Source organism: Oncorhynchus masou, chromosome 22 (genome assembly GCF_036934945.1).
Source record: "Oncorhynchus masou masou isolate Uvic2021 chromosome 22, UVic_Omas_1.1, whole genome shotgun sequence".
Lineage (NCBI taxonomy): Eukaryota > Metazoa > Chordata > Actinopteri > Salmoniformes > Salmonidae > Oncorhynchus > Oncorhynchus masou.
This window is the reverse complement of record NC_088233.1, coordinates 22,704,404-22,723,962: the sequence shown is the minus strand read 5'-3', so window position 1 is coordinate 22,723,962 and position 19,559 is coordinate 22,704,404. Positions and strand designations below refer to the sequence as shown.

Sequence of the window (19,559 nt, the reverse complement as noted above, 5' to 3'; positions counted from 1 at the left end):
TGATACAGTGAGTTATAAATGAAATAATTTGTCTGAAAACAATTGTTGGAAAAATTACTTGTGTCATGCACAAAGTAGATGTCCTAACCGACATGCCAAACTATAGTTTGTTAACAAGAAATTTGTGGAGTGGTTGAAAAACAAGTTTCTGACTCCAACCTAAGTGTATGTTGACTTCAGACTTCAACTGTATGTACTTTAACAAACTAACTAACAAATCCATTGAGATGAATAATAACTCTTGTGATAATCATATTTAATGTGGCTCATCAGTATGATAAGTATCAATGCATCCATTTCATTACTTTATTTTTATTTTAGCAAAAATGTCTAATAAAATGTTTTTACTTTGTCATTATGGGGTATTGTTTGTAGATTTATGAGGAATAAAAACAATTTAATACATTTTACAATAACGCTGTAGCATAACAAGATGTGGAAAAAGTCAAGGAGTCTGAATACTTTCCGAAGGCACTGTAAATAAATGATTATAAATAACCAAACATCTAAATACGCAATGAAGAACGAACAAGCTTTTTCAAATGTGGTCTTTTAGCCTGAATAATGTTACTCTGTGTGAAGGCTATATTCTGCCATGAAAGAACAATGCATTGACAAGATCACTGCCACACACTGTATAGAGTGTCTGTTTGTGATAATAGGTGTTTCAAAATACAGAAAATAAATAGTTAATACCAGATAACTTTTTCATATACCTGATAGTCACCATATGGCTCTTTCTCAAGAAGGCTACCCGACCACTTTCAGGAACCCCACTCCTCTAGGTGAGTACCCCTCTTCTACGAAGTGTATTGCAGCTTTAAAAGGGTCCATAATGCCTTGCGGTGTCACAGTTCCGATGCAATGTATTTACAAGCAAAAAGTAATGAAATGGGGAGAGGCAATTTTCCGCAGAATATTGGTCAACCTGCAATGGCTATAGCAGGGACAGTGCATCGTTAACCTTTCAGCCAAGGATATCACAAGGCTGCTAATTTTCTCATGATGCACTTCTCTCTTTGCTGTGGACCGTGTCACGTTGTCGCAGTTCGTACAAGTGATTTATAGGCTTGCGCCGATTCCATTCCTCTACAGAATCTATTTTCCCTAAACTCCAGTCCCAATAGAGAAGACTGAGGGGGACTTCTGTTGGTGTTTCGGCACCTACAACACGAAGGTAAGAGAGATTACGTTTGTATTTCCCCCGCTAATGTTATAGTATTACCGTTATACTGTGTTTCTAAAGTAACTACCCTTCACAACATTATCCCAGGTGTAATAACACGGGGCATGTATAACGGAAACATTATTATCAGGTTGCATAGTGGAACATGTGTGCCCCTTGCAATGTCGCGGTTTCTTTCTTGCCGACATCACACTTTCAAAACAATAGTACAGCATTCAGGGCAATTTCCCAGACTTGTTTCCTCTGTGACCCATATATAGGCTACATTCACGAATTGGCTCTCTATCTGATAATAGACTTTAGCCCATACGTTTATATGTTTATAAACATTGAATAATGGTTGATAATGTATACATTCCTCCAATTACTAATTTCCTATGAATGAACATACCCCATTTCCCATTCACAATCCAGCTTCTAACACTATTTGATGTAGGCTACCTACAGGGCTATTTATGGGGACTATGATTATATGTCCAGTTACCCACTTTAGAGACTAAGTGTAGAGTAGGCCAATACAACATTTGGGGGGATATGATCGATTAGAGCAGTAGTTGTGCTCCCTGTGTATTGACACTTTCATCAGTTACAATCAGCTTTACACAGATGTTGAAGCAAACTGTGTTGGCCAGTAGATAATGTATATCAGTAACTGAGTATTGTGTGCTTTGGGCTGCCTACTGTACACCACTGTCTGTTTGATCATAAAATATTAAAGAAACAGCCTACTCCATAAAACCTGTTTAATTTTTCTACGATTAAGAAGCTGTAGTATCTTCATTAATCCCACAGCTGTGCTAAAGCATGTGTTCAATTACTGCTCTAATGAACTGATGAGACTGCCAGAACATGGACTAAAATAAACCCATGTCTTGATCATGCACAAACCAACCCTCCAAACCCTTAACCAGAGCAGAGGCCAGGAGACCGGGTCTGTTGCCCCAATCAATGGTGCTGCTATGGCCATGCTCCCGGCATCAGGCTGGCACTTCAAAGCTGGTCCACTTATAGAGCCATCATGGCAGGAGAACAAAGGCGGTATTATTTCTGCTGACTAAACGTGCCGTCCAGGTGTTCAGGATCCTGCCAGTGTTGACCTACCGACTAGGGGAGGGGAGGCGAGGGCCACTCTGGAGTCTAATATAACATCCAGCCAGCCTGATGTTAGGGAGGGAGAGGTGAGAGGAGTGTGTGGCTCCAGAAGTTCCTAATGGAAAGCTTTACAGGAGTTGGGGCTATAACCGTGGCAATGGCGTGACTGGGGCTGGTTTTAATCAATGGTGAGGGATGGACATCTCAAACTCCCTCTCCTTGGAGATCTTTGGATTAAGGGGATGGAGGGGATGGGGGGGTAGCCTGAATTCTGAACAAGTGTTTGGCTGGAAGGCTGAGCTCGAGCCAGCCTTCGTTTTTGGCCCTTCCAGCATAATTCAGGTGGCCTACAGGACCTTTTCTGGCCAAACTTCGGCCAATTACCTTGTAATTACCTTAACTCAACTTTTTGCATTTTCTTAACTGTCTAGACATATTTATTTTAGTCATTTCAAACTTGCACAAATACAAATGTTTTCCACTTTGACTCTAGTATAACGTATATACAGAGACCCCACCCACACAAGCAGAACATGTATTTTCGTTCTGAATAGCAACTTTAATCTGTTATTTATTTGTAACTAACTTTATTAAAGGCGGTAGGTAGTAGGTAGGTAGTAGTCAACCTAATGCCATTTTGGACCTGGTCTGAACACGGAGAGGATGCTGCTGCTGGCAGTGTGGAGGAGGGAGAACCAACCACAAGAGTCCTTGCTGACATTCATTCCTCTTTCTTGTTTTGGTATTTATGTGGAAATGGGAGTGGGCTCCTGTTTATAAAAAGCAAAAATGCTTGTTTTATGTAATTCAATAATAAGATTTACCCAAATATTTAGCCTATTTAGCTTAATACAGTCCTAATTCCTTCCTCCCAATATAAACATAGTCTGCCCATGAAATCACCCACAAAAATAGCCTGGCACTCTGTAGACTATATAACTGATGTAGTCCTTTAGCTGTGAGTAGAATCTATTGTGTATTCATGTTAAACACAGCCCTGAGATCAGAGGGCTGTGAACAGAACCAACCTTATTTCCACGTCATGGCCCATTGCATTCTCACCAGTCAGGAATGCACTCTGGATGTTATCAGTCTCCACGCTGCAGGATCAAGGCCCATCTCTGGAGGGAGTTCGCCTGCTGGTGCTCTGCTGGTGCTCTGCTGGTGCTCTGCTGGTGATCTGCTGGTGCTCTGTTGGTGCCCTGTGACGACCTGGCTCCATAGTTGTCATTTTTTATTTTACCTGTATTTAGCCAGGTAGGCTAGTTGAGAACAAGTTCTCATTTACAACTGCGACCTGGCCAAGATAAAGCAAAGCAGTGCGACACAAACAACAACATTTGAGGGGGGGGGGGCATATAATACAAGTCTGTCTGGATGCCTGGCACTGTCATGGATATGTAGTGGAATTCCTTCTTATAGAAAAGATATCTGCATGATATTAACTCTGTATATTTATTGTGCTGATGTTTGTGGTCAGAAACTCCTCCCAATAGCCCCCACCCCAAAGCTCCTCTATGCACTACTTCCTCAGTCTTGCATATCAGGCTGTTTTGCATTGTGGTAAATAGGGCTGAGGCCCTAGTACGACCAACTACCCAGATCTGTTGTGTGTATGCGGCATGAGAGTAAGGCCAGGGCAGCACTTGATGGCTAACTGGGGAGATTTAAAGGCATAGTTTCTCATCCTACTCCAAAACATGCACACACGCACACACGCACACAAAAGAGTCCCCACCACCACCACCACAATAAAACAGAATCTGTCTCTTGCTATGGCTGGAAAACAGGGATCCATTTCACAAGAGGCCTAGTCTGGTACCAATTACACTAGAGTGTATACATTTCTAGTAATTACAATGTAGCCGTGTAACCTGAAATTCTATTTCAATTAAAGTTCAATAATGGAAATAGTTTGTAAGCACCGGAACCCCTTATTGTACTACACTCTGAAAAAAATAACGGTGTGGGGTGATGGGCTCTGTTTTACTTTTTGTCATCAGGATAGTGTTGAAGTAAATGTTTCTTTTGTTTTTATATATCGCTACCTCTGGTGTATCTCTGCTCTCATACCTTCAATAGCCTTCAACCCCTCTCCTTTGCCAATAAGTAGGGATGCACAATATATCGGTGAACATATCGGAATCGGACGATATTAGCTAAAAATACCAACATTGGTATCAGCCAATGTGTAGTTTAACGCCGATGTTAAAAACTGATGTCAAAGCTACTGTGCATACCTATATAATTTAGGTACATGACGTAATGACGCAACGTAAAATGTTGCGCTACACTTGCAACACAACGTTCCTAACCTAGCCCACAATATCTGCTATGTGGATCGAGCAGTCAACAAGTCAAGCAGTCATTTGAAAGAGTAAGAGTAATTTCAGTGAGACAACGCAAAGGTGAAATCTATTAAAGCCAAGATAATGGAATTCATTGCCCTTGACAAACAACCACTCTCTGTCGTGGGTGATGTTGGCTTTCGCCGACTGGTCGAGCACCGGTACACACTACAAAGTGCGCTATTTTTTAGATGTTGTCCTACCGGAGTTACACAGTAATAGCGTCACTACTATTAGCTTCACGACATACATACTATGGAACGCCATTTGGGTCTTTGCATGTCAAGAAAGATACAGTAGCACTGTCAAAGCTGTACAAGTCTGCAAACAAGCAAACACCGGCCACGAACGATGAGTTTACAATATGCGTTGGTAATAACGCATAATTTGTTTGACCTCAACTAAAAGCTAGCTTTAGCTTGGTACCTAGCTAGCACCAATACAACCAGCCTGAAAACAATGACCAGTAGAAACTGCAGTCATTTTCATTATTCTTAGCAATGATTTAGGAATCCTTGTGTATAAGTATTAGCTAGGTTGCCACTTGTTGTTTGCCGGTTGAAATTGAACTTTAGTTCATGAAAATAAATAGCAAGCCAGCTACTTAACCCTGTTGCCCAAAGCTAACGTTATAAGCAGCCAGCTAGCAGCTAGCTTCATCTGGCAAGTGAGGATCGACCTGACTGGGTTATGTGTTGTGAAGCTTGCCACAATAAGGATTAGGCACAATAGTGGAATTTTCAGTCAAAAGAAAAGTATGCCATTGACAGTGATGCAAATGAATAGAAATAGTAGAATTATGCCATACTTTTATTTTGAATGCTAACCACAAAGTCCACTATTGTGGCTAATCCTTATTGTGGCTTGCTTCACATGGATGGGTCCAACCACCATTAATCAAATAAGAACGGTCTTATAAATTAGGGATATTTTAGATGATGACACCTACCCATATAGTTAGCTAGCTAACTATAGCTACTGAAACAGATGGTCATTTTGCTACGTTTTTTTGGGGAAGAACATTGTTTACATCCATGAGCTAGCTAGCTTTTTTTATGACCAGCACTGTAGGTGTGCGAGACAACTTTACCAGCATCATAGCATACGTATTCATGAATCGTTGTGACATATGAAACACGAGTGATGGTGTAATCAATGTGTAATAACTACGTAAAAAATGTATGAATGCACTTAACATATGTGACGTGCAGTCATATTCGGGTCCTGATTGGTCAACAAGCTTATTTGACACGTCAAATAATGTTATTTGACACTCAAAGACCCAAACGGCATTCCATAGAAATCCTGGTTGAGAATGAAACGACTGAACAAATTAACAACGAAACAGCACAGCAAGTAAGTGAAATAAATAGTTTTTGATTATGTTTTACAGGTAATGGGGGCATACGTAAATACCAACAAAATAACTTTTTGGTCTGTGTGGTGTGTGTGTAACCTTTATTTAACTACGCAAGTCAGTTAAAAACAAATTCTTATTTACAATGACGGCCCAGACGACACTGGGACAATTTTGCGCCGCCCTCTGGGACTCCCAATCACGGCCGGATGTGATACAGCCTGGTTCGAACCAGGGACTGTAGTGACGGCTCTTGCACTGAAATGCAGTGCTTTAGACCGCTGCATCCGTGTGTGTTAACTATTTAGCCGACTCTTTTCTCTGTATACATCAATGATGCTGCTGGAGATTCTCTAATCCACCTCTACGCAGACAACACCATTCTGTATACTTCTGGCCCTTCTTTGGACTCTGTGTTAACTAACCTCCAGACAAGCTTCAATGCCATACAACTCTCCTTCCGTGGCCTCCAACTACTCTTTAATGCAAGTAAAACTAAATGCATACTCTTCAACTGATCGCTGCCCACACCTGCCTGCCCGTCCGTCCAGCATCACTACTCTGGACGGTTCTGACGTAGAATATGTGGACAACTACAAATATCTAGGTGTCTGGTTAGACCGTAAACTCTCCTTCCAGACTCACATTAAGCATCTCCAATCCAAAATTAAATCTAGAATCGTCTTCCTATTTCGCAACAAAGCATCTTTCACTCATGCTGCCAAAGATACCCTTGTACAACTGACTATCCTACCGATCCTTGACTGTCTACAAAATAGCCTCATATATTACCCACCACTGCGACCTGTATGCTCTTGTTGGCTGGCCCTCGCTTCATATTCGTCACCAAACCCACTGGCTTCAGGTCATCTATAAGTCTTTGCTAGGTAGAGCCCTGCCTTATCTCAGCTCACTGGTCACCATAGCACGCGCTCCAGCAGTTATATTTCACTGGTCACCCCCAAAGCCAATTCTTCAGTCGGCCGCCTTTCCTTCCTGTTCTCTCCTGCCAATGACTGGAACGAACTGCAAATATCACTGAAGCTGGAGACCCATATCTCCCTAAGTATCTTTAAGCACCAGCTGTCAGAGCAGCTCACAGATCACTGCACCTGTACATAGCCCATCTGTAAATAGCTCATCCAACTACCTCATCCCCATACTGTTATTTATTTTATTTAGTTCCTTTGCATCCCAGTATCTCTACTTGCACACTCATCATCTGCACATCTATCACTCCAGTGTTTAATTGCTATATTACAAATTATTTCTCCACTATGGCCTATTTATTGCCTGACCTCCCTTATCCTACCTCATTTGCACACACTGTATTGTCACACCCTGACCATAGTTTGCTTTGTACGTTTATATGTTTTGTTTGGTCAGGGTGTGATCTGAGTGGGCATTCTATGTTGTGTGTCTAGTTTGTCTGTTTCTGTGTTTGGCCTGATATGGTTCTCAATCAGAGGCAGGTGTTAGTCATTGTCTCTGATTGGGAACCATATTTAGGGAGCCTGTTTTGGTGTTGGGTTTTGTGGGTGATTGTTCCTTTTCCTGTCCTTTTGTCTGTCGTGTGCTAGTTTGCACCAGTATTAGGCTGTTTCGGTTTTCGTGTATTGTTTATTGTTTTTTTCATATTGATTCGTGTTTACTTCAGTTTTATTAAACATGGATGCAATAGACACTCCGCATTTTGGTCCGACTCTCTTTCGCCTATAGAAAACCGTGACATGTATATAGACTTTTTCTATTATATTATTGACTACTGTTTATTTATTCCATGTGTAACTCTGTGTTGCTGTTTGTGTCGCATTGCTTTACTTTATCTTGGCCAGGTCGCAGTTTAAATGAGAACTTGTTCTCAACCTGCCTACCTTGTTATATAAAAAGGTGAAATAAAATAAAAATGTAACTGCTAGAATGCTTAAAAAGCCGCAATTTTTTTTATCGGTAATCGCCATCGTTTTTTTGGCAAGGAAAATAGCAGATATCGGCCAAAAATGTAATATCGGTGCATCACTACCAATAAGTGATTATATTGTTCCCCCCATAGTGAACAATGGCCTGTAAAGTCCAAGGGGAACATAGGGGGTGTCACGACCGTCATATGAATAATTGTACCAAGGCGCAGCGTGACTTCCAAAACTACAAAGACATAACGATCGTGAAATACGTAGCGCACATAGGCACTCACACAAAACAATATCCCACATACACACACACACACACACACACACACCGGACTGGGCACCAGCGCAGAGGAAGGCGCTGGTGGCCTGGTGCTTGGAGCGCAGGTTGTACCGGACTGATTACACGCTCTTCAGGGCGAGTGCGAGGAGTGCGAGGAGCCGGCACAGGACGTACCGGGCTGGGAAGGCGCACTGGAGGCCTGGTGCGTGGAGCCGGTGCAGGACGTACCGGGCTGGGAAGGTGCACTGGAGGCTTGGTGCGTGGAGCCGGCACAGGACGTACCGGGCTGGGAAGGTGCACTGGAGGCTTGGTGCATGGAGGTGGCACAGGTTGCACCGGACTGATGACACGCTCTTCAGGGCGAGTGCGCTGCAGAATAAACTTAACCAAGATTTCTCTCCGATCTCTCTCTTCCAATTGCTCCATCAACTCCCAGACGGTCTCTGGCTCTCTCCTCGGCTCAGCCGACCGCCCCTTGGGCTGTTTGTGGCCTTGGACCCCGGCATCGCCGCTGTCCTCATATACTCCTTATCGACTCCCACCAAGGAAGGGTCTCGCATCCACCCAGTATTTCCTCCCATGTCCAACTCTCCTTTACTTCCTGGGCACGCTGCTTGGTCCTGTAATGGTGGGATATTCTGTCACGAGAGTGAGAGTCCCATATTTGAATGATAGTGAGACTTCCAAAACAACAAAGACATAACAATCGTGAAATATGTACTGCAAGTTCATTAATTCTTTGTTGTTTTGAAGTTTCACTGTAATAAATATGTGGAACTCTACTCACACTGCACCTTGGTCCACTTATTTATTCGACTGACATGACAGGGGGCAATCAAATAAAAACAAATGTTATTTGTCACGTGCTGAATACAACACCTTACTGTGAAATGCTTACTTACAAGCCCTTAACCAACAATATAGTTCTAAGAAAAATAAGAGTTAAGAAAGTTTACTAAATAAACTAAAGTAAAGGAAATAAAAGAGCAACAATAAAATAACAATAACGAGTAGCGAGTAGAAGCAGTGTAAAAAAAAGGGGGAGGGGGGGGGTCTATGCAAATAGTCCAGGTAGCCATTTGATTAGCTGTTCAGCATTCTTATGGCTTTTGGACCTAGACATGGTGCTCTGGTACCGCTTGCCGTGTGGTAGCAGAGAGAACAGCCTATGACTAGGGTGGATGGTGTCTTTGGCAATTTTTCTTCCTCTGACATCGCCTGGTATAGAGGCCCTGGATGTCAGGAAGCTATTTCGCAGTGATGTATTGCGCCATACACACTACCCTCTGTAGCGCTTTGCAGCCGGAGGCCGAGCCATTACCATACCAGGTGATGATGCAATCAGGATGCTCTCGTGGTGAAGAACATTTTGAGGATCTGAGGACCAAATCTTTTCAGTCTCCTGAGGGGGAATAGGCGTTGTCATGCCCTCCTCACAACTGTCTTGGTGTGTTTGGACCATGAGAGTTTGTTGGTGATATGGGCATCAAGGATATTGAAGCTCTCAACCTGCTCCACTACAGCCCTGTTGATGAAAATGGGTGTGTGCTCAGCCCTCCTTTTCCTGTAGTCCATGATCATCTCCTTTGTCTTGATCACTTTGAGGGAGAAGATGTTGTCCTTGCACCACACTGCCAGGTCTCCAACCTCCTATGAATAGGCTGTCTCATCGTTTTCGGTGATCAGGCCTACCACCGTTGCGTCATCGGCAAACTTAATGATGGTGTTGGAGTCGTGCTTGGCCACGCAGTCATGGGTAAACAGCGAGTACAGGAGGGGACTAAGCACACACCCGAGGGGCCCTAGTGTTGAGGATCAGCATGGGCAACCCATCAAGAAGTCCAGGATCCAGTGTTTAGTCCTAGGGTCCTTATCTTAGGGATGAGCTTTGAGGGCACTATGGTGTTGGAACACTGAGCTGTAGTCAATGAATAGCATTCTCACGTAGGTGTTCCTTTTGTCCAGCTGGGAAAGGGCAGTGTGGAGATTGCGTCAGCTGTGGATCTGCTGGTCCAGTATGCAAATTGGAGTGGGTCTATGGTTTCTGGGATGATGGTGTTGATGTGAGCCATGACCAGCCTTTCCAAGCACTTCATGGCTACAGATGTGAGTGCTACAGGTCGGTAGTCATTAAGGAAGGTTACCTTTATGTTCTTGGACACAGGGACTATGGGGGTCTGCTTGAAACATGTAGGTATTACAGACTAGGTCAGGGAGAGGTTGAAAATGTCAGTGAAGACACTTAGCTAGTTGGTCAGTGCATGCTTTGAGTACACGTCCTGGTAATCTGTCTGGTCCTGCAGCCTTGTGATTTTTGACTTGTTTAAAGGTCTTACTCACATCGGCTACGGAGAACGTGATCACACACAGTGTTGCTTGCCTCGAAGCGCGCATTGAAGTCATTTAGCTCATCTGGTAGGCTCATGTCACTGGGCAGCTTGTGGCTGTGCTTCTTTCTAGAGGACCTTTGTCCTTAAAAACAGCTCAGTGGTTCCCTAAGGGGTTTCTCCCACTTCCCAGAGTCAAGTTGTGCCTGATTCTTTGTGTTAGCCCCATGAAGAAAATCCATTTTGTTTCTCCTCAAACGGCCATTTGTTCTTCATGTAAATGCATCATACCAGTCTACTGCAGTACATTTCAGCAGGAATACATCATAGTTGTAGGCCTAAATTAAGGAAATAATATTGTAATTTCTTCCATGACATGTCTTGCATCAGGTGCTGTCACTCCTCCATGCTGCTTGTCCTTCAATTTACAGGGAATCCGTGCAGACAGAGTATTTGCGCTATGAGATAATGATTTAAGGGTTGCTCTTATCCCTCCTACCTATGGTCACAAAGCCTCACCACACAAAACCTCACCCCAGCACAGCTATATTTCCCATGGCTCAGAGATGTACATGATCACTCTATAGGATACTATCTCTGTTCTAGAGGTTGGGACCTGGGCCAGCTCCTGGCCTGGTAAAGTGATAGCAGTGCGTGGCCCCTCCCCCTGTATGTGTGAGGACCCAAAGGAACATATGGTGACTTTCACCAGCATGAGTCAGTGAAAGTCCTGGCCCTGGTGCCAACTCTCTGTACTCCTGCAGCCCCGGGACCTTTGGGCTGACAACAGCAGGAACAGCCATAGCAGCAACCTGGGTCTCAGCCGACACACTGCCCACAGTACCCTGTACTCACACACCTCACTGGGCAGACAGGAAGCCAGCCCAGAGACCACCAGCCTGAACTCTGAAGCTGTGCCACATTGAGACAAATGACAAAAAAAATCATCTTGGGTCATCTGTGACTTGGGCTGTTTTGGGTTTTACGTTACAGCAATAAAACATCTATTTTTTTGCTGTTCTTGGAGCTAAAATGGAATGTGTTGGTATGTAGTGTAAGCCGTGCGTCTCACGGAATGCTCCTTGGCTCAGAGTTGTGATCAGCTCTACAGGATCAGGCCATGGGCATCTCTGCAGGCTGGCAGGGAAAGGGGCAGAGTTGGCAGAGAGATGGACCTGTGCCCTGTGTGCCACTGGTTTGGCACCAACCCCTATGTTGTCCTATATCATTGTCAGTTATATACATACTGTAGTGGACTTGCTGGAAAATGGTCAATACAGGACTAAGATTGACTCCAACTACACTGACTGAGGCTCGTCGGATGTGGCAGGGCTTGAAAACTATTACGGACTACAAAGGTCAACCCAGCCGCGAGCTGCCCAGTGAGATGAGCTAAATGCCTTTTATGTTTGCTTTGAGGCAAGCAACACTGAAGCATGCATGAGAACATCAGCTGTTTCGGGCGACTGGATTACCAGGAGTACCACGTGTACTCAAAGCATGCACGAACCAACTGGCTAGTGTCTTCACTGACATTTTCAAATCTCCCTGACCTATTCTGTAATACAGGTTTCAAACAGACCACCATAGTCCTTGTGCCTAAGATAGTGAAGGTAACCTGCCTAAATTATTACCGGTCTGTAGCCATGAAGTGCTTTGAAAGGCTGGTTTTGGCTCACATCAACACCATCATGCCGGAAACCCTAAACCCACTCCAATTCACATACCATCCCAACAGATCCACAGAGGACGCAATCTCAATCGCACTCCACACTGCCCTTTCCCACCTGGGCATAAGGAACACCTACATGAGAATGCTGACTATTGACTACAGCTCAGCGTTCAACACGATAGTACCCACAAAGCTCATCACTCAGCTCAGGACCCTGGGACTAAACACATCCATCTGCAACTGGATCCTGGACTGTCTGATGGGACACCCCCAGGTGGTAAGGGTAGGCAACAACACATCTGCCACGCGGATCCTCAAGACTAGGACACCTCAGGAGTGTGTGCTTAGTCACCTCCTGTACTCCCTGTTCACCCATGACTGCATGGCCAAGCACGACTCCCAACTCCATCATTAAGTTTGCTGATGACACAACAGTGGTAGGCCTGATCACTGACAACGATGAGACAGCCTATAGGGAGGCGGCCAAAGACCTGGCAGTGTGGTGCCAGGACAACAACCTCTCCCTCTATGTGAACAAGACAGAGCTGATCGTAGACTATAGGAAAAGGAGGGACGAACAAGTCCCCATTAACATACATGGGGCAGAAGTGGAGGGGGTCGAGAGTTAGGTTTCTTGGTGTCCACATCACCAACCAACGATCAGACAGTTGTGAAGAGGGCATGACAACACCTTTCCCCCCTCAGGAGACTGAAAAGATTTGACATGGGTCCTCAGATCCTCAAAAAGTTCTACAGCTGCACCATCGAGAGCATCCTGACCGGTTGCATCACCGCCTGGTATGGCAACTGCTCTGCGTCTGACCGTAAGGCACTACAGAGGGTAGTGCGTACGGCCCAGTACATCACTGGGGCCAAGCTTCCTGACATCCAGGACCTATATGCTAAGCATGTCAGAGGAAGGCCCAAAACATTGTCAAAGACTCCAGCCATACTCATAGGCTGTTCTCTCTGCTACCGTATGGCAAGTGGTACCAGAGCGCCATGTCTAGGACCAAAAGGCTCCTTAACAGCTTCTATCCCCAAGCCATACGCCCGCTGAACAATTAATAAATGGCCACCTGGACTATTTACATTGACCCCCCTTTGTTTTTACACTGCTGCTACTCGCTGTTTATTATCTATGAATAGTCACTTTACAAATTACCTCGACTAACCTGTACCCCCGCACATTGACTCGGTACCGGTACCCCCTGTATATAGCTTCGTTATTGATATGTAATTTTCTTGTGTTACTTTTTGATAAAACATTTTTTACTTTAGTTTATTTTGTAAATATTTTATTAACTCTATTTCTCAAACTGCATTGTAAGTAAGCATTTCACGGATAGGTCTACACCAGGGGTGTCAAAGTCAAATGGACGGAGGGCCAAATAAAAAATTTAGCTACAAGCCGAGGGCCGGACTGTTCATTGAAAAAATTTTAAATGACGCATATAGTCTAGTGAACCTAATTGAACCTACTGAAAACCTAACAAATATATTCCAATATGATCAGATAAATAAAGCAATATTTTCTTATGGCTCTGTCAGTAATCTTTAATTTTCAACAGACACAAAAGACAAATTTCCTTTATATAAAAATCCCCATAACATGAACATTAAATGAAAGAAACCGGTATTCAAGGCACCATCAGTAGCCTATATTTTCTATTTTAGCAAAAGTGGGCTAAATTTACTTCAAAGAAAAAAACAATAATAGCAATTTTCTATCATCCACTCAACTGAAATATTTTTAAAATATAATTGGATTGAAATACAATAAAATAAAGTGCAAAAATCTATTAATCAAAAACAACACTTTGTTTAAGGAGAAGTAACATGCAGTGAAAACAAATATTAAACTTTAACTTTTAAACTTGAACTGAGTAAAAACTCTAAATATGTGATTGCACAGTAATGTTCACTTGTTTGAGGTTGAGGGTGATACTTGGTGGTGTCCCATCTTTTCCACAAGTTCATCAATGTTCAGACAGTAAGGCTCTGAGCTGAGGAAATCCTCAGAATTGAGTGGAGGTGTTCAGCAGTAAGTCGACTTCTGTGTGATGTTTTGTTCAGGTTCATCAAAGAAAAAGTTGTTCACACAGGTATGTGCTGCCAAACATAGACAACGTTTGAGCAGCCTGGATGCGCAGCTGGGGCATTGTGTCGGGGAGGAAACGGGCGAACTCCGCAGCACCCACTGCCGCATATTTTGCCCTCAGTGCATCATTGCATTGGAGGTCAATCAACTCCATTTGGAGGTTTGGTGGTGAGCTTTCCACGTCAACAGCAAATGGGTTACCGAGCAGTTCCAACCTGCTTTTTTGTGCTTCAAAGTCAGCAAATCGGCGTCGAAAGTCAGCGGCAAGCATACCTATTTTATCAGCCAACTGTGCGCTCGGGAACGCACTGGTAGAGAGCTTCTCTTTCATGGTCTGGCAGCTGGGAAAGTGGCTCAAATTTTCTTTCCGCATCTGCGTCTCCCACAGAGTCAGTTTGGTTTTAAATGCCTTCACTGTACTGTACATATCAGAGATGACATGATCCCGACCCTGCAGCTGCAAGTTCATTGCATTCAGATGACTCGTAATGTCACACAGAAAAGCCATTTCACACAGAAACATTTCGTCTCGGAGTTGTGTTGTGTCTTTCCCTTTGCTGTCCAAGAACAGACAAATCTCCTCACGAAGCTCGAAACATCTTTGAAGCACCTTTCCCTGGCTTAGCCATCGCACCTCTGTGTGATAAGGCAAATCACCATGCTCCGTTTCTAACTCCGTCAGAAATGCCTTGAACTGGCGGTGATTCAAACCTTTGGCTCTGATAAAGTTAACTGTGCGCGTGATGATGCTCATTACATGCTCCATTTTCAAGGCTTTACCGCACAACGCTTCCTGGTGTATGATACAATGATAAGCTGTCAGCTCACCTGTCGCGTTTTCCTCTTGCATCTTTTCCCGTATCTTCGCCACCAGTCCGCTCCTGTGTCCACACATCGCAGGTGCTCCGTCGGTTGTCAAACCCACGAGTTTTTCCCAAGGCAGCTCCATCTCATTTACACATCTTGACACCTCTTCATACAAATCATGCCCCGTAGTTGTGCCATGCATAGGACGTAAAGCCAAAAACTCCTCTGTCACGCTTAGGCTGGAGTCCACTCCGCGGATGAAAATTGACAACTGGGCAATGTCAGAAATGTCGGTGCTCTCATCCACAGCCAAGGAATATGCAATGAAATCTTTTCCCTTTTTCACAAGCTGCTCTTTTAGATTGATGGACAACTGGTCTACTCTCTCGGCAATGGTGTTTCTGCTCAGACTCACATTTAAAAAGAGTTGCCTTTTTCTGGGCAAACTTCGTCACAAACTTTAATCATGCAGTTTTTGATGAAATCCCCCTCCGTAAATGGCCGGGCTGATTTAGCGATCTCTTCTGCCAAAATAAAACTGGCCTTGACAGCAGCCTGGCCTTGTGATTTGGCTTTTTTGAACAGAGCCTGTCGAGATTTGAGGCCTCGTTTTAATTCCTCTGCCTTTTGTAGCCTTTGTTCCATGTCCATATTCTTGTTTTTGTCCGCGTGTTTCGTTTCATAATGTCGTCTCAGATTATACTCTTTCAGTACCGCCACAATTTCTCCACACAGAAGACACACAGGTTTTCCAGCTACCTCCGTGAACATATACTCCGACTCCCACCTTGTTTGAAACCCCGGTTCTCAGTGTCCACCTTCCGTTTTGCCATTTTTGATGGGTATCTGAAAGTTAATTTTACTGTGATGCTGACGACTGCTGTGCCAATAAATATTGAAATGAAGCAGCCTACTGCTCGGTGCGTCACCGTTGCATTGTGGGAAATGTAGTATTGGTGCGTGTAAAAGATCTGCGGGCTGCCGGCTTGCTGCGGTCTGCGGGCCGGTTCTAATAATAAATCAAGATCATCCCAGGGGCCGTAAAAAACCTTCTCGCGGGCCGGATGTGGCCCGCGGGCCTTGACTCTGACATATGTGGTCTACACTGTTTGTGTTCGGCACATGTGACAAATATCATTTTATTTGGTGTGTATTTCCTGTTTGTGTTTACTGAATGCTAAGCTTATATGGATAATATGTCATATTGTAATACCTGCCAACATGTGTTACAACATGGTATTAAGGCGTATTAGTACCCTCACATAACCACTGGCTGTTTTCCTGGGGGGGTTGTACAATTATAAAACCAAACTGGTTCTTTCTAATAAATCAAATCAAATTAAATGTATTTATATAGTCCTTCTTACATCAGCTGATATATCAAAGTGCTGTACAGAAACCCAGCCAAAAACCCCAAACAGCAAGCAATGCAGGTGTAAAAGCACATTGGCTAGGAAAAACTCCTTAGAAAGGCCAAAACCGAGGAAGAAACCTAGAGAGGAACCAGGCTATGAGGGGTGGCCAGTCCTCTTCTGGTTGTGCCGGGTGGAGATAACAGAACATGGCCAAGATGTTCAAATGTTCATAAATGACCAGCATGGTCAAGTAATAGTAATCACGGTGAACAGGTCAGGGTTCCATAGTCGCAGGCAGAACAGAACTGGAGCAGCAGCATGGCCAGGTTGACCCAGTTTCACCCCCGACGCGTACACACACACACACACACACACACACACACACACACAACACACACAGTATTCCAGTGTCCATTCATGCCCCTTTGTCCTTTTCACTCCCCTGGAAAAAAAGGTTCAACAAAATGGTGACAGTGCAATGGGTCAGTGCAGAAAAATCTCCCAGGGTCCTATTTGTGTGTGACTCGCAGCCTGTTTCCTTCCATCCCTCTATCTGCAGTCTGCTGCCATTTAAGGGCAATCTGGACGAAGAACAAAAGCACTTTCTAAACAGCTGTAAACACACCAGGAATAGAGAGATCATGAGCCAGGCCAGAGATAAAGGTGAAACACACACACACAGGGTTTGTTTGCAGCCCTCATTTGCCTGGTCCTAAAATGATAAATTGTTATTTCAAAGCCCCTAGTTCTATTTAGCTGAACTGATTTATCTCGCAATGCTGTTTAGTGTTCCGGACCCACTGTGTTTAGCAAAGCACCATGGGAGAGGCAGTGTGTGAGTGCGTGTGTCTGACCGTGTGTGTGCGCGTGTCTGTAAGGCACAGCAGCCTGCCGAGGCTGTGCTAGATGACATTAAGAACATGGAGAGGGAACGTGGGGGGTGGAGGAGGGTGGGGGAGATGTGGAGGGGGGGGTTAAGTGACCAGCAGAGGGATAGAGCTCTGTGCTCAACTGCACTGTGAAGGTCAGCCTTCTAGGGAGCATCGCAGCTCTGGACACTGGCCATCAATCTACTCTCTCATATTTTCTCTTCTTGAAGAGGACTGTGGTGAGGGTGGGGGAGATGTGGAGGGGGGGTTAAGTGACCAGCAGAGGGATAGAGCTCTGTGCTCAACTGCACTGTGAAGGTCAGCCCTTTAGGGTGCATCGCAGCTCTGGACACTGGCCATCTATCTACTCTCTCTTCATAGACTCTCTCCTTGAAGAGGACTGCGATGGTGCGGAGCTGGGTTTTCCTTTGAAAAGTCCCTAATTTAATCTGATTTCATATTGACTTTTCTTCCATGGTCCATTGTGTGGCAGGAAGGAATGTGCCAGACTGCATGGACCAAGGACACTGGCCATGTTTTGTTTTCTACTCAGAGTCTACTACAGTCACAAAAGCAGTCTTGTTAATTTTGTCTTGAATGAACTTGACTGGGACGGGATTGGGGTTCAAAATGAATGCGAGACAAATATGCATTTCTGATAAAGCTGGTAGTCTTCAGTCTATGTCCTAAATTCTTCAGTGTTTGCCACATACTTCATTGGATTACTACAGTGAAGCTATTTTAAATCTCATATTGTGAACAACACACGGAGCATTATGTAGAGGACCAACTAACGTTTCGGCCATATGTTCCTCATCAAATCGAGCCAGAAGCACAGACATACACTTCACTTTTCCTTTTCAACACATCGTGTACATCTTTTCCCTGTTCCCTCGGTGGTCATGCTCTCTCAAGAGGACTCTTAAGTCTTTTCTGTGTGTATATATTTGCACAATAAAACATCTCACTTATCGTAGCATCTCTTTCAAAAGTTTCACATTTGCGGCAAAATATGAGATCCTTGACTCCGAGACATCAAAAGAAAGTATTGTTCCCTTCATCCTCCTCATCCTCTCCCTCCTTTGTTGCAGTCTCTCTTCCTGCCCCCTCTCCATTTCACCTTTCACTCACTTTTCCTGTACGCCCCCTCTCTATCTCACTGACGCAATCTTCCTGCTCTCTCCTCACTGTTGTTTCCTCACAATTCTCCACAAAATAACAGGAACTTGGCTCAGAGCATCAGTACTGACAGGCTCTTCCTGTCTAACCCCCCTAAAGACATGTACCTATTCACAGAGCCAGGATGAAAACAACAATGTCATGTCCAGCTGGTCCCAGAATGCCTGGCTGGGAGGTTTGACGGTTCTGTCATTCACCAACTGTTTGAGCCATCCTCCTTTTCCTCAACAGCCCCTAAAAATAGTGGCACACATTTTCAGGCTGGTATTGTTTTCAGGTCATGATGAATGAGCCTCACAGACTATACTGACAACAACTTCTACATGTACAAAATAAATAGTATTACACAATTCAAAAGATCCTCAGTCAGTGGGTGAAAACTGGTTGAAATTGCAATATTTCAACTAGAAACTTATTTCAAACAGTTGGTCCAGTTTTTTCCAGTTCTGGGCAGAGAATCCAAATAACCAAAACAATGTCATCTTAAAAGTGATTCCTGACCAGGTCCTTCCTGTTTTGCTCGGTGTTCTCCCTCAGTGAGGTGGTGGCCAGCTGGAGCTTCCAGGAATGATGGGGCCAACCCACCGCAGCAGGCCCCCTCGCTGCACCTGACCCAGAATGGAGCTCAAGGTTTGGGTGGACGGGGTCCAGAGGGTCGTATGCGGGGTCACCGAGGCAACCACCTGCCAGGAAGTGGTCATCGCTCTGGCCCAGGCCATAGGTGAGCTCTGACCTATGACTCTTGACCAATGCTTCAGGATGTTTGTTTTATGTGTGTTTGAAGTATAAAAAGTATTGGCATTTAAGCCTGAAGTAGTCCTATACTTTGTTTTATGAATGTGCTTTGCCCTTCCTTAAGGATTGTATTGACATAGGGAGTAGTAGAATGATCATGTAATGCACCTCTATTTTAACCTATTTACCAGTGAGGCTTTGGTTTCGTAGGCTACTGTCTTTGTCACCAAGCCAAAGTTGATTGACTGCGTACAATGTGGACTAGTGGACAGTGAAGAAGATATACTGATTCTCAGTAATGTGTTGCTTGTTTATGAAATGGTGATTAATTAAGCTCCAAT

The 19,559-nt window shown here is 44.2% G+C and overlaps 1 protein-coding gene across 2 annotated transcripts in view; it reads left to right on the top strand.

Moving 5' to 3' along the window:
• Positions 1-697: 697 nt before the first annotated feature.
• The window catches only part of LOC135509200 (ras association domain-containing protein 8-like), a 34,601-nt gene continuing 15,739 nt past the window's right edge, over positions 698-19,559 (top strand). The window contains exons 1-3 of one of the 2 annotated variants that reach the window (XM_064929652.1): positions 698-785; positions 1,096-1,177; positions 19,021-19,204. In XM_064929652.1, the coding sequence (XP_064785724.1) occupies positions 19,102-19,204 (103 nt within the window). In that variant the 5' untranslated portion in view covers positions 698-785; positions 1,096-1,177; positions 19,021-19,101. Of the gene's footprint in view, positions 786-868; positions 1,178-19,020; positions 19,205-19,559 lie in introns of those variants that run through there. The other variant, XM_064929653.1, reaches the window with a different exon arrangement.